Raw genomic sequence first — 12,841 nt, 5'->3', positions numbered from 1 at the left:
CTGCCCTACACCTAAGAAGGATCAAGAACTCACGTGGGCAGCGGACCTGTCCACAATGAAAGAAGAAACCATCTTTAAAGGGACTCCCACCTCACCCCAAAATCAATCAATCAATCAATCAGGGATTTGTAAAGTGCACTACTCACCCGTGAGGGTCTCAAGGCGCTGCAGAAGCGTGAGTCCCCACCACTCTGCACCCGACAACCCTGGCCCGTGTCCAGAGAAACCAACGACCCAGAGAGGATCCCCAGGCGACTCCGATGACGTGTCCACCCTGGGCTGACCTCCCTGCACCCCCACGACGACTCCTGCAGAGGGAATCCCGAGGACCTTCCCTGACCACGACTGTCCGGGGCAAAGAAACCAGACACCTGGAAGAAGCACTGCACCCGCAGCCCCCAGGCCCATTAAGAACCGACCATCAGTGCAGCAATGACCAGCAGGCGGCCCTCACCTTTGCCCATTGAGTGGCTGGCCCGAGAAGCCCCCGTGTGCCCTGCCTGCAACGTCTGAGTGACCCCCGGGTCCCTCCTTTGATTTCAATTACAAACCCGACACCGTGTTTGCTCACTGCACCCGGCCGCCCCTGTGCCGCTTAGGGTGTACTTTGTGTGCCGACCTGGGACCCCCCCCCACCCCCAGGTGCTCTACTAAACCCCCCTAGTCTGCTTCCCGAGGACGCAGGTACATAGCCAGCAGGCTGGAACCGGAGCACCACCTGTCTCCATAGACACCCATGTTATTTCGGCTCCTCTTTGACCTCTGCACCTGACCGGCCCTGTATTGCTGGTGCTGGGTGTTTGGGGTTGCCTTGAACCACCAACGGTGGGCTACCTATGCCCCAGAGACTGAACTTGTAAGTGCTTTACTTACCGTATTAACCAACCTGTACTTACCTCCCCCAGGAACTGCTGAATTTTGAACAGTGTCGACTTTTAAAATAGCTTATTGCCATTTTATGCCAAACTGTGTAAATTACTGTTTTGATTCAAAGTCCTATCTATAGCTATTCAACGTACCTTACATGTAATGTACTTAGCTGCAATTTGACTCTTGTGGTTCTAAAATAAATTAAGAAAATAATATTTTTCTATATAAAAACCTATTGGCCTGGATTTAAGTCATTGAGTGTGTGTTCTCATTTATTGCCTTTGTGTGTACAACAAATGCTTAACACTACCCTCTGATAAGCCTAACTGCTCGACCACACTACCACAAATAGAGCATTAATATTATCTATTATTGCCTCTGTCAAGCCTCTTGGGGAACCCCTGGACTCTGTGCACACTAACTCTCACTTTGAGATACTATATACAGAGCCAGCTTCCTACACCATTGCATCGCAGATCTTAATTCACAGGATTATCCACTGAGAGATGGTTCTTTTTTAAATTGCCTTTCTTTTCTTTGCCCCTGCAAATCAAACAAAGTGTTGATTGTCCACCCTGAATTCTTTGGTACGATTAACAAAGAACGATAACGCTCTTTTGGATCCAGGCGGTTGAGTCTCTCTGACAGCCCTTGTAGTTCGCTAACCATCCTGGCAGATGTTATCACCACAAGGAAGACAGTTCTGATAGTGAGGAGCTGTAGAGGGCAGTTGTACATCAGCTCAAAATGTGAACACATGAGAAAGGTGAGAAATAGATTCAAGTCCCATTGGGGCATAATGAAGGGCGCAGGAGGAAGTATGGGCCAGATGTAGTAAATGAAAATTTTGCGACTTGCAAATTGCGAGTCTGACCGACTCGCAATTTGCAACTCGCAAAATGGGATGCAGAAAGGTGTCTCAGACACCTTCTGCGACTCGCTATGGGGTCGCAAAGACCCACCTCATCAATATTCATGAGGTGGATCGCAGTTTGCGAGCCCATAGCGAGTCCCTGCACTCACAGGGATGGTGGCCTGCTGTATTCAGCAGACCTCCATGTCTGTGACTGCTTTTTCAATAAAGCAGTTTTTTTTTTTTCATTTTGCAGCCCGTTTTCCTTAAAGGAAAACGAGTTGCAAAATGAAAAAACTTCCGAAACCATTTGGTTTCGTTTTTTTCAGAGTAGGCAGTGGTCTATAGGACCACTGTCTGCTCTGAAAAAATATTTTTTTCGGCATTCACAAAGGGGAAGGGGTCCCATGGGTACCCCTTCCCTTTTGCGAATGAGTTGCCACCAGTGTGACACTGGTGGTAACTGCGAGTTGGTTTGCGACCGCATTCGCGGTCACAAAGCAACTCAGCATGGCGATGCGGTCGCAAATAGGAAGGGAACACCCCTTCCTATTTGCGAGTCGCATCCCCAAATTGCGAGTCGATACCGACTCGCAATTTGAGGATGATCATCGCGTTCGGCCTTTTGCATGCCGCAAACTGCGTTTTTCGCAGTTTGCGACATGCAAAAGGCTTCCTACATCTGGCCCTATATGCTGTAAACCTTCAAGGAATCCTGTCTCAACAAATGACTTGAACAGGGAAGGTTGGACCAGCAATCATAGAAAGGTGAAAATGGCAGAAAGATATCCCTTAACTGTCCCTAAAGCAAAGCCTTGCTGGGCCAGGATAGAACAAGCAAGAGAACTTCAGACAAGGGTGCAGACAAGGATCAACAGATTTTGATGCACACTAAGCCACAAACCTGTCCCATTGGCAGGCATGAATTGTTTTAGTTGAGGAACGCCTAGCTTCCTGAATGACATCACACACTTCAGTAGGGAGATCAAACACCCTCAACTGTTGCCGCTCAATCTCCATGCATGAAGGTAGAGAGTGGACAGGTTCGGGTGCAGGACCTTGCACTGTTGCTGTGATAGAAAATCCTCCCTAAGGGGCAGCTTGATCGGAGGACCGGTAACTATACTAAGGATTTCAGAATACCATACTCTTTGTGCCCAGTCCGGAGCCACTAAGATGACGTGGGCCCGGTCAATCTTGATCTTCTTGAAAACTCTGGTCAGGGGTGGTATAGGCAGAAAGGTGTACAGGAGACCTGAGCTCTATTCGAAATGCAACACGTTCTTGTGTGTAAGCCACCTTGGAAACTCCTGACATTGGACGTTCTCTGTGGTGGTGAACAGAAATAACCAAGTCGCCCCCAAACTCGGAAGAGACTGTGCTCCACCTCCGGATTGCGACCCCGTTTCTGATCCGCTAGGCATCAATGACTGAGTTTGATGCTCAGGCATTCAGAGAACCCACCAGTTGTTGAACCACCATGAATATGTCTTGATGTTCCAGCCATATCCAGAGGACACAGAGGCTCTTGATATAGGATCCACGACACCACCCTGCCATGCTTGTTGCAACACCACATGGCAGTGGTGTTGTCTGCAAATACCTGAACTAGCCTTCCCTTGGTGAAAGGAAGAGAGGCTTTTAATTCCAGTCAGATCGCTCTCAGGTCCAACAGGTTGATATGGAGCTGAGACTTCATCGGAGACCAGAGGCATCTGATCTCCACCTCTTCCAGATAGCCAAACCAACCCAGAAGTGACGCATCTGTCACCACTGTGATCTCTGTGTGGGGAAGAGAGAGTGGTCTGCCTTTTACCCAATTCCAGTCTATGACCCATCCCTGCAGGTCTTTTGCAGTTCCCTCTGATATCTGGACCAGGTCAGAGAGATTTCCCTCATTTTGTGCCCACTGGGTCTTCCAGTCCCACAGCAAAGCCCGCATATGAAACTGGGCATGTTTTACCAACAGGACGCAGAAGGAGATGAGACTGCGCAGCCTCAGAGTCAGTCTCAACGAAATCCAGGATAGAGACTTAAACATCAGTACTGGACTCACTGTTCTGGAGGATAAGCCTGAAACTGCACTGTACCAGAGCAGCTCCAATGAAAGGGAGCATCTGAGGGGGGAGTCAGCTGTGACTTCAGCACATTGGTAGTGAACCCAAGGGAGTGCAGGAGGTCCATTGTAGTCTGGAGGTGGGAGATGACTGCCTGGGGCGAGCCCCTCTTCAACAACCAATCATCTAGATAGGGAAAGAGACTGGAACCCCTTACCTCTATAGATGTGCTGCAACCACTGCCATTACCTTGGTGAACACCTGAGAAGCAATGGAAAAACCAAAAGGGATCGCAGCTAACTGATAATGCTCCTGGCCCACTGTGAACCTCAGGTAGTATCCGTGGGGAGGCAGGACTGAAATGTGGAAATAGACATCCTGCAAGTCTAACTATACCCTCCAGTCTCCAGGGTCGAGGGCAGATAAGATCTGAGCCACAATGAACATCTTGAATTTTTCTTTTTTCAGGAAGTAATCATTAGGGCACTGGTCTAGAATTGGGAAGGGGCCTCAATCCTTCTTTGGCACCATAAAGTGGCGAGAATAGCAACCACAACCTACTTCTGATGCTTTTGATGGTCTCTTTGGCCACAAGGGCCAGTACTTCCTGCTGCAAGAGTGGAAGGTGGCCCTCCATCAGTCGATGGTTGAAGTGGTGTTGGGGTCTGTTGGAAGGGGTGGGCATAAACATGTTGGCTAATCTGAATCCTAAAGAAACCCTTTGCCAACCTCAGCGGCCTCAAAAACTACAGATCGATCTCCCTGCTCCCCTTTCTGGCCAAAGTGCTGGAGAAGGCTATAAACCAACAGCTCACTGACTACCTCAAACGATACTACCTTCCCTATGCCTCACAATCAGGATTCTGGGTCAACCACAGCTTGGAGACTGCACTGATGACAGCCACGGATAACATCAGGACCCTCCTCGAGCGAGAAGAGTCAGCAGCTCGGATTCTTCTGGACCTCTTTTCAACATTCAATAGTCTCCCACCACACTCTCCTCAAAAGACTCCACAACATAGGCATTCAACAAAATGCCCCTAAGTGGGTCATCTCTTTCCTCTCAGGCTGCATGCAGAGCATCCGCCTTCCTCCCTTCACTTCTACATCCAAGAACATTAACAGTGGCGTACCCCTCGGCCCAACCCTGCTCAACATCTACATGACCTTCCCTTGCAGACACTGTCTGATCCTATGGACTCAATATAGTCTCCTACACCGATCAATCAATTAATCATTCAGTGTTCTTGTATAGCACGGCTAATCACCCAATAGGGTTTGAAGGCGGTAGGGGAAGGCAGGTCTTGAGGTCCTTCTTGAATTGAGGCAGTGTTGGTGATTGCCTGACATGTAGCTGAAGAGCGTTCCAGGTCTGCACTGCAAGGAAAGAGAAGGATCTTCCTCCGGCTGAGTTCTTAAGGTGGTGGCACTGAGGGTCACCAGGGTTGTCCCAGGTGGAGGGGGTGGAACCCAGGATGTGGACCTCAGTTTTGTCGGAGTTGAGTTTGAGGCAGCTGTTCTTCATCCAAGCGATTCATTCCGTTGTGGAAGATGCTTTTAGTGTCTGTAGGCTCGTTGGGGAGAAGATCAGCTGGGTGTCATCGACATAGGAGATGATGTTGAGTCTGTGGCTTCTGATGATGTTTGCAAGTGGGCCATGTAGATGTTGAAGAGTGTGGGGCTCAGAGAGGGGCCCTGAGGAACTTTGCAGCTGACCTCTATTGGTTTTTATGAAGAACGGTGGGAGCCTGACTTTCTGGGTTTGACTGGTGAGGAAGGAGGGTTGCAGTTTTGCCTTTGTCGAGGAGAGTACGGATTCGTCCATGCAGCAAGGAGTGCGGTCTCGGTGCTTTAGTTGCTTCTGAAGCCTGATTGGGAGGGGTCCAGAGAGTGGGTGATTTAGATAAATTTGGTGAGATGGGCATTGATGGCCTTCTCAATGTCTTTGGCTGGGAAGGGAAGCAGTGAGGCGGGTCTGAAGTTTTTGAGGTCCGTCGGCAGAGGGATTTTTCAGCAGGGGGTTGATTTCTGCGAGTTTACAGTCTTCCAGGAGGTGGTGGAGTCGATGGAGCAGTTGATGGTGCAGCAGAGTTCTGGGACAATGGTGGCGCTGGCTCTGTTGAAGATGTGGTGATGGCATGGGTCCAAAGAGGCTCCGGGGAGGATGGTTTTCATGATCTTTAGGGTGTTGTCAGTGGAGAGGGTGGCCCAGTTGAGCAGGGTCGACTGGGTACTCAAACTTTTGAGTACGGTGGTTGCGGGTGGGGTGGGAGGGTCTTGGGTTGCGAAGCTGTTGTAGATGTCTGAGATCTTGCAGTGGAAGAAGGTGGCGAGGTTGTCGCAGAGGTCTTAGGAGGGGGGATGTTTGTGGTGTCCGTGCTAGGTTTGGTGAATTATTTGATCAAAGTGGAGAGTTCTATGCTGTTGTGTGCATGGGAAATGATTTGTTCCTGTATGGCTGTTTTCTTTGTGGTTCCGACAAGGTGGTGGTGTGTGGTGATGGCGGTTATGAAGGCTGCGTGGTCATCCGGGGGTCTTGCTGCTCTTCGCTTGGACTCATGGAGGGCCGGGGAGAATTTGGTTTTCTTGGAGGATTGTTAGTCAGAGAGTTTCCTCAGGGGAGCCAGTGTGTTAGCACTGATGGAGATCCATCAGTGGAGGTTGTATGCTGATGTATTAGGGTCCGTGGTGGCTGGCGGTGATGTTTGGCTGAGGGCGGTGGCGAGCAGGTCTTTGGAGAAATTGCTCCTGCTTCTGCATGGTTAGCGGTGGGCGCGGTGGTATTCGGGGGATTTGGTGAAGGAGAAGGGGATGCAGAGGTGGTCAGTAAAGTGTAGTTCGGCGATGTTGTTGCTAGCGGAGAAGACGGGGTCAAGAGCGGGCCCTGCTGAGTGGGTTAAGGGATGTGACCACTTGTTTGAGTCCCAGGGTGACAAGGTTCTCCAGTAGGGATAATGTGTTGTGGTCACTGAGGTTGTCAAGGTGGAAATTGAGGTTGCTGAAAAGGATGTAGTCTGTTGGGGTGAGAGCGTGGTGTGCAATGAAATTGGCTATGGATTCGCTGAAGAGGGCCCAAGGTCCCGGGGGGTCTGTAGACAATGGTGCTGCAGAAGTTGCATTCGGGTTGGTCTAGAACTGGAAGTGGAGGTGCTCCATGTAAGGTGAGTGGTATGGAAATGAAAATGCCAATAAAGGTTAGAGAATAGAACAAGAGATACAGAGCAAAGAGTAAGAGCAGAGACAGACTCACCACTGGACCACCAGGGATGAGGCGCAAGTGGAGCCTGCGGGTGGAGGAGGGCCGTGAAAAGGAGACCTGGAGCACGGAGCAGCAGCTAGCAGGTGGAGCTGCACGGTGGGGAGAAACTGACGCTGACCAGTGGTCAGTGAGGTTGCTCTTTCACTGTGCAGGGGCTGCCAATAAGAAGGGTAGGGGGATGAGAGGGGCTGGTCAGCCACAACTAATCCTCTCACTCACCAAAGACCTCTACAACACCAAAGCCAACTTCCACAATGCCGTGACCAACATAGCAACATGGATGAAAAAAAGCTACCTCAAACTAATCCTTGACAAACGCAAGTCCTGATCTTAGGGAAGAATATCCTCCGTATGGACCACAGCTGGTGGCCAGCAGAACTCAGACCAACACCCTCTCCATCATTCCATGCACAAAACCTCTACATCATCCTCAACTGCCAACTATCCATGAATCCAGAAGTAAACTCAGTGGCCTCCTCCTGCTTCTATATCATCCATATGCTCCACCGAGTCTTCAAATGGATCCCTACCGACACCAGAAAGACGGTCATGCATGCCCTGGTCACCAGCCACCTCGACTATGGCAACGCTCTCTACACCGGAGTGGCCCTGCAGCTACTTAAAGAACTCCAGACTCTACATAACACTGTATTTAGACTCATCCTCAATTGTCACAACCGTTATAGCATCACCCCACACCTAAGGAACCTCCACTGCCTCCCCATCCAGAAGAGATGCCAATTCAAAATCTTCACACTTGCATACAAGTGCCAACCTAGGGCCATCCTACTTCAACCATCAACTGAGCTTCTACGTCCTAGCAAGACAACTGCGCTCTGCCTTGCTACATCCCGCACACACACACCCAGCATCCATTGCAGCTGCAGTGGAGGCCGCTCCTTCTCATACACAGCAGCAAGTCCTGGAACAGCCTGCCCCTCCAACTCTGAACAACTCCCTCCCTGGCGGACTTCAGAAGGAGACTCAAGGTGTGGCTTTTCAATGGAGACATGGCACTCGCATCACCCAGATGCCCTTTGAGGTGATAGTGCTGCACTTTACAAGTGCTATGATTGATTGACTGAAGCATCCATTTGTCTATAGTGATCTCCTGCCATTGGTGCAGATGGTACCAGCTTTTCTGCTACCAACCAGATGCTATCCTGAAGCCAGGAGAATATTGTATGGTAAGGAGTCTGTGGCTAGAAGTCTCTATCAGATTTAAAGATTAGATCTCTTTTGTTCCTAATGGGGGCATACTGCATTATGTAAAATGATGATACCCTCTAGGTTTTGTATGCTATTCACATTCACCAATGCATGTGTGCTGGGGATAGGGGGTTAGCGGGCTCATCAGTAAAGAATTAGACAACAAGTTAACATCCGTTTATTGGTACAAAGGGGTTGCCATGGTTACATTACAGAGGATATTCATACTACACAGGATGATGATGATCTGGAGGCGCCAAATTTGAAAACGGGTGTCTGGCAGCGGAACTTCAGCATACAGTAGAGTAGTTACGAACATGATGAAAGTAGATTTAAGAGGCAAATCACATCTGTGTTGTCTTCTCTAGTGTTATCAGTTAGGAACTCTCAGTCATTGCTTGGCTTGATTCTAATAAGCCATAGATAGTGGAGTGCTTCAGCTCAGAATCAGGTACAGAAGTTAGTATACATAGTGGAATGTTCAATTCTTTATGAGCATCATGTTGGGAGGCATCAAGGGGCTCAGGCAGTGGTCCAGATGACCAGTGCCTGCTCTCCTGATGTCTTAGGTATTTATTTAAAACACTTATAAAGAGCACTGTCACCTTACAGGTATCCCAGTGCTGAAGGCATGTATAAAGACAAGGTGCAGACTTATCTTCCCAAATGGCAAACTATTTTTTAAAGCAGCACTAGTCACCTTTATTGAAAATGGGCTACTTTAAAAAATGTTTCCCATTCAAGAAAGCAAATGCAGGGACTGAGGTCTGTTTTACATTGCAGGCTTCCATCCTGGCATTTGCAGCTTTTCACAGGGGGTCACCATTTAGTTGGTTTGCACAATTTGCCATTTGACCTATTAGTAAATAGGCGGCATCACACATTTTATCCTCATTTGCAAACCAGCCAGTGTGCAAACTGCGCATCCCTGGTTTGCTAATGGGAATAGTACACCGGGCCCTACATTACTACATTTACCCAGATTGTTTAAAATAAGCTGTTCATGTATCCTTTTAAAATATTTAGGAGAAAGCTACAACACTACAAAAACTACAAAGCAGGGATAAGCTGTGAAAGGATATTTTAACTCAGATGAGTAGGGTTAAGAAACCGGAAACAGAAGTTTTATGGAGTGTGAACCAATGTTGTTCAAGATTTGACAGAAAACAATATTCAAAAAGAACAACAAAAATGAAGCATCCAAGCTAAGGCACCGTTTATTTTTACGCTGAAACAAATCTTTGTATAAATAGTGTACCTGTTGTCATCGGATATTCCTCATTGTGACCAGTGGTTAAATTCAGTTACAATTTAATAATCCACATGAGCACACTTTTGCAGAAATATCAATGCATAAGAGAAGGGCATTGACTTAGAAAATAAATATTCTAATAAACGCATACCAATTATAATAAATACGTTTCATGACATCCAGTAACATTACAAGCTGAACTAATGTTCTTTCAAGCATGTCAACTTACCAATGTTATAAATTAGGGGAGGCCGATTTCCTTGCTGGATTACTTTCAGAGCTCGAACCCCACTGCCTCCATCCAGAGAAAAAGCCTGGCACCAACCCGGAATGCTATCAGGGTGGATTCCCTTCCCAATGCGCATTGTACACCTAAAGACAGTAATATGTGTGAGAGTCTTATTTATCAAAAATAATTATTCAACATCAAAATGCTTTCACTACATAACCACTTTATGTGTAGCTAAGAATAAACAGCGATGTCTGTGGCACACACATATGTAGCACGTATGCAACGATAGAGGGATAAAAAGAGTATATCTAAATAGCTCTAATTTTATATCACATACTAGGTTGATCCAAAATTTATTTTGACAATAGTCATGCATGCACACACTGTGAAGAAGGTGCACAGACAACCTCTGTTATTGTTCCCATACCTGAGGATAGTGAGTTGATGACTGTTTGGCTAATTTATACTCTGTAAACTTTGTGGAACGAGATGCTGCAACACTACTTCTAATTACTATGACGACAAGGCAGAACTTACTCTAAATTAGTCATGTTAGCTAAACCTAATGAGGTTGGCTTTGAGCGCAGCAAAAACACAGAGGGTTCAGCATTCTTTAACAAAAACATAAAACTGAAACTTAATTTGAAAATAAAAACAAAAACACTTCGGACTTTCAAATCCTGTCTTTTTAAAAGAAAGGTTCCAGGAATAATCAGTCTCCTGAGTAAGAAGGCACTACTTCGAAGACAAATTTGCGCCTGGACCTGAATTTCATGACCTGCTTTTGTGTATGTGTGGGACATGTGCTAGTGATAGTTGTGCCTGGAGTTTTGGAGGAAATGTATGAGGCTGCTCAGGTAGACTGAACCTGTGTTGTGCAGTCGTTTGTATGAGTGGATGAGAAGCCTGAACTGTGTGCACTTGTGTAACAGGAGCCAGTAGAGTTCCCTCAGGTGAGGCCTGATTGGACATCAGCATGGAAGGTTGAAGATGAGTCTGGCAGGTGTGTCTTGACAGTTTGTAATCCTTACGTGAGTGGCTTGGTGATTCCTGCATACTGTGTGTTCTCGTAGTCCAGTCTGTGGTGATGGTCTTCGTGATGTTGTGTGGTAGCCATTTGTAGATCTTTCTCCACATACTCAGGGTGTGGACGCAGGCTGTTGTGGTAGTGCTGACCTGGGTAGACATGTTTAGCTTGCTGTCGATTATGATCCTGAGGTTTCATGCTTTTGGGCTGGGGTGGAAGTGGGTCTGAGGTGCATAGGCCAACAGGTGGAGTCCAATATCAAAGCACCCTTCCAAAGATCACTACTTCGGTCGTGTAAGTGTTCAGCCTAAGGACGGTTGTAATTCATCCAGGTGGCCACTTTATTAATGCAGGCGTTGAAGTTGTTCCTTGTGCTGGGTATTTTGTCCGAGAGGTACTGTTATCAGTTGCGAATTGTCAGCATAGGTAAGTATGTGATGCCACGTACTTGGATGACGTGTGCCAGCAGAATCATGTAGATGTTGATGATGGTCTGGCTGAGCGAGGAGCCATGGAGGACTACACAAATTAGTTTGCAGGCTTCTGAAAATAAGATAGCATAATGACTATTTGGGTTCTTCTGGTGAGGAATATGCAAATCCGCTTGAGTGCGGCTCCTTGGATGCCAGCCTCGTGTAATTGTCTGATCACGATGGGATGAGAGAGAGACTGAGTGCAAGGATGAAGAGACATCACATAGGATTCAGGCTGCAGTTTTAACTCTGTCACGTTTCATCCAATGTAGTCTGTTGAGATGAGAGCTGTCTCCGTACTGTGGTTTGGCCTGAACCCTTACTATGTGGTGTCTAGCATCTGGTAGAAGGACAGGTGGTCTGAGAGGCATTAGCGGAAGACTGTTTTTAAAGCTCTGACTGGGTATGTCAGGAAGGAGATTGGTGGTTGGTGTTTAAGCTTGGCTGGATCTGCTGAGGGCTTCTTTAGGACACAATTGACAGCTGTGTGCTTTCAAACTTCTGGGAAGGTGGGTGTGTATGGATGTGCTGAGGATGAAAGTGAGAGTTTTGCCGATTGGGGTGGAAACCTTGTTGAAGGTGGTTTGGGGGGGGTGGGGTAGGGGGGGATTGCAAGAATAACCCAGATTTTTCCCTTCTTTTGCTGAACCTGTTTTTTGTTTGCAATAGGATTCTGTCAACTTTACTCCTGCTAACCAGTGGTAAAGTGTTTGTGCTTGCCTTTTTAAAACAAGGTTAAATTGGCAGTTGCATGATTGGCACCTTTAATTTACATATGCATCCTTAGTATCTGGGGGTACCTGTACCTAGTTTCTGTAAACTGAATGTTATTAGTGGGCTGCAGAAGTCATATAAAGTAGCTCCCTAAAACATGTCCCAGGGCTGCCATTGTAGTCTACAGGGCAGTATTAAACTGCCATTTCGACTTTGAAAAATAAATCTTTTGCCAGGCCTAAATCTTCCTTTTTAATACACATAAGTCATCCCTAAGGTAGGACCTAAATGCTCATAGGCAGGGTCCCTGCTATTAAAAAGAAGGACAATTTTATTTAATGTTTTACATGTCCTGGCAGTGATAAACCTCCAAAGTCATTTTTCACTGTGGCAAGGCTGGCCTCCCATAGATTAACAATTGTTTACTATATTACTTTAAAGTGCTAAATTCAGTTTGGGGGCAGCTAGAGAATATTTATTTCACTCATTTAATTATAACTTTAAATCCTCTCTAATGGTATAGTCATAATTTAAATTATTTTTTTTGAAACACCACTTTTAGAAAGTTGGCATTTACCTGCCTAAAGATTCTGTGGCCTTTCTGTGAGTGACCAGCTGTCACTGTTGATCGCTCCCCCGCTGGGAAATGTGTGCTGGACCCAGTCAGTGACGAAATGGCGGGGTGTAGAGAAGGGTGGGTTTTCCTGACAGGGTGGCTGGTGAGAGGTTGTGCCAGGCCCTGATTACATTTCAAAGGGACCTGCTGCAGCACACACAAAGGAACCCGTTACCAGGCCTGCGTCTGCCTTTTGTTTTACTTGCTAGGCTGGAGCCTACCTTAGAGGGTAGATAAATAATTGCCCCTGTCCACAGACTGGCACTGGGCATAAAAGTG

General features: G+C 47.1%; 1 protein-coding gene across 2 annotated transcripts in view; it reads right to left on the bottom strand.

The window, feature by feature from the left end:
* Nucleotides 1-12,841, bottom strand: part of VPS13D (vacuolar protein sorting 13 homolog D) — a 2,230,750-nt gene that overhangs the window by 880,621 nt on the left and 1,337,288 nt on the right. For both annotated transcript variants that reach the window (XM_069240741.1, XM_069240742.1), the window contains one exon: nucleotides 9,730-9,872. In XM_069240741.1, coding sequence (XP_069096842.1) covers nucleotides 9,730-9,872 — 143 coding nt within the window. The remainder of the gene's footprint in view (nucleotides 1-9,729; nucleotides 9,873-12,841) is intronic.

Source organism: Pleurodeles waltl, chromosome 6 (assembly GCF_031143425.1).
Source record: "Pleurodeles waltl isolate 20211129_DDA chromosome 6, aPleWal1.hap1.20221129, whole genome shotgun sequence".
In the NCBI taxonomy this organism is placed as follows: Eukaryota; Metazoa; Chordata; class Amphibia; order Caudata; family Salamandridae; genus Pleurodeles; species Pleurodeles waltl.
Note: the sequence above shows the minus strand (reverse complement) of the source record. Positions and strands in the feature narration are given on the sequence as shown.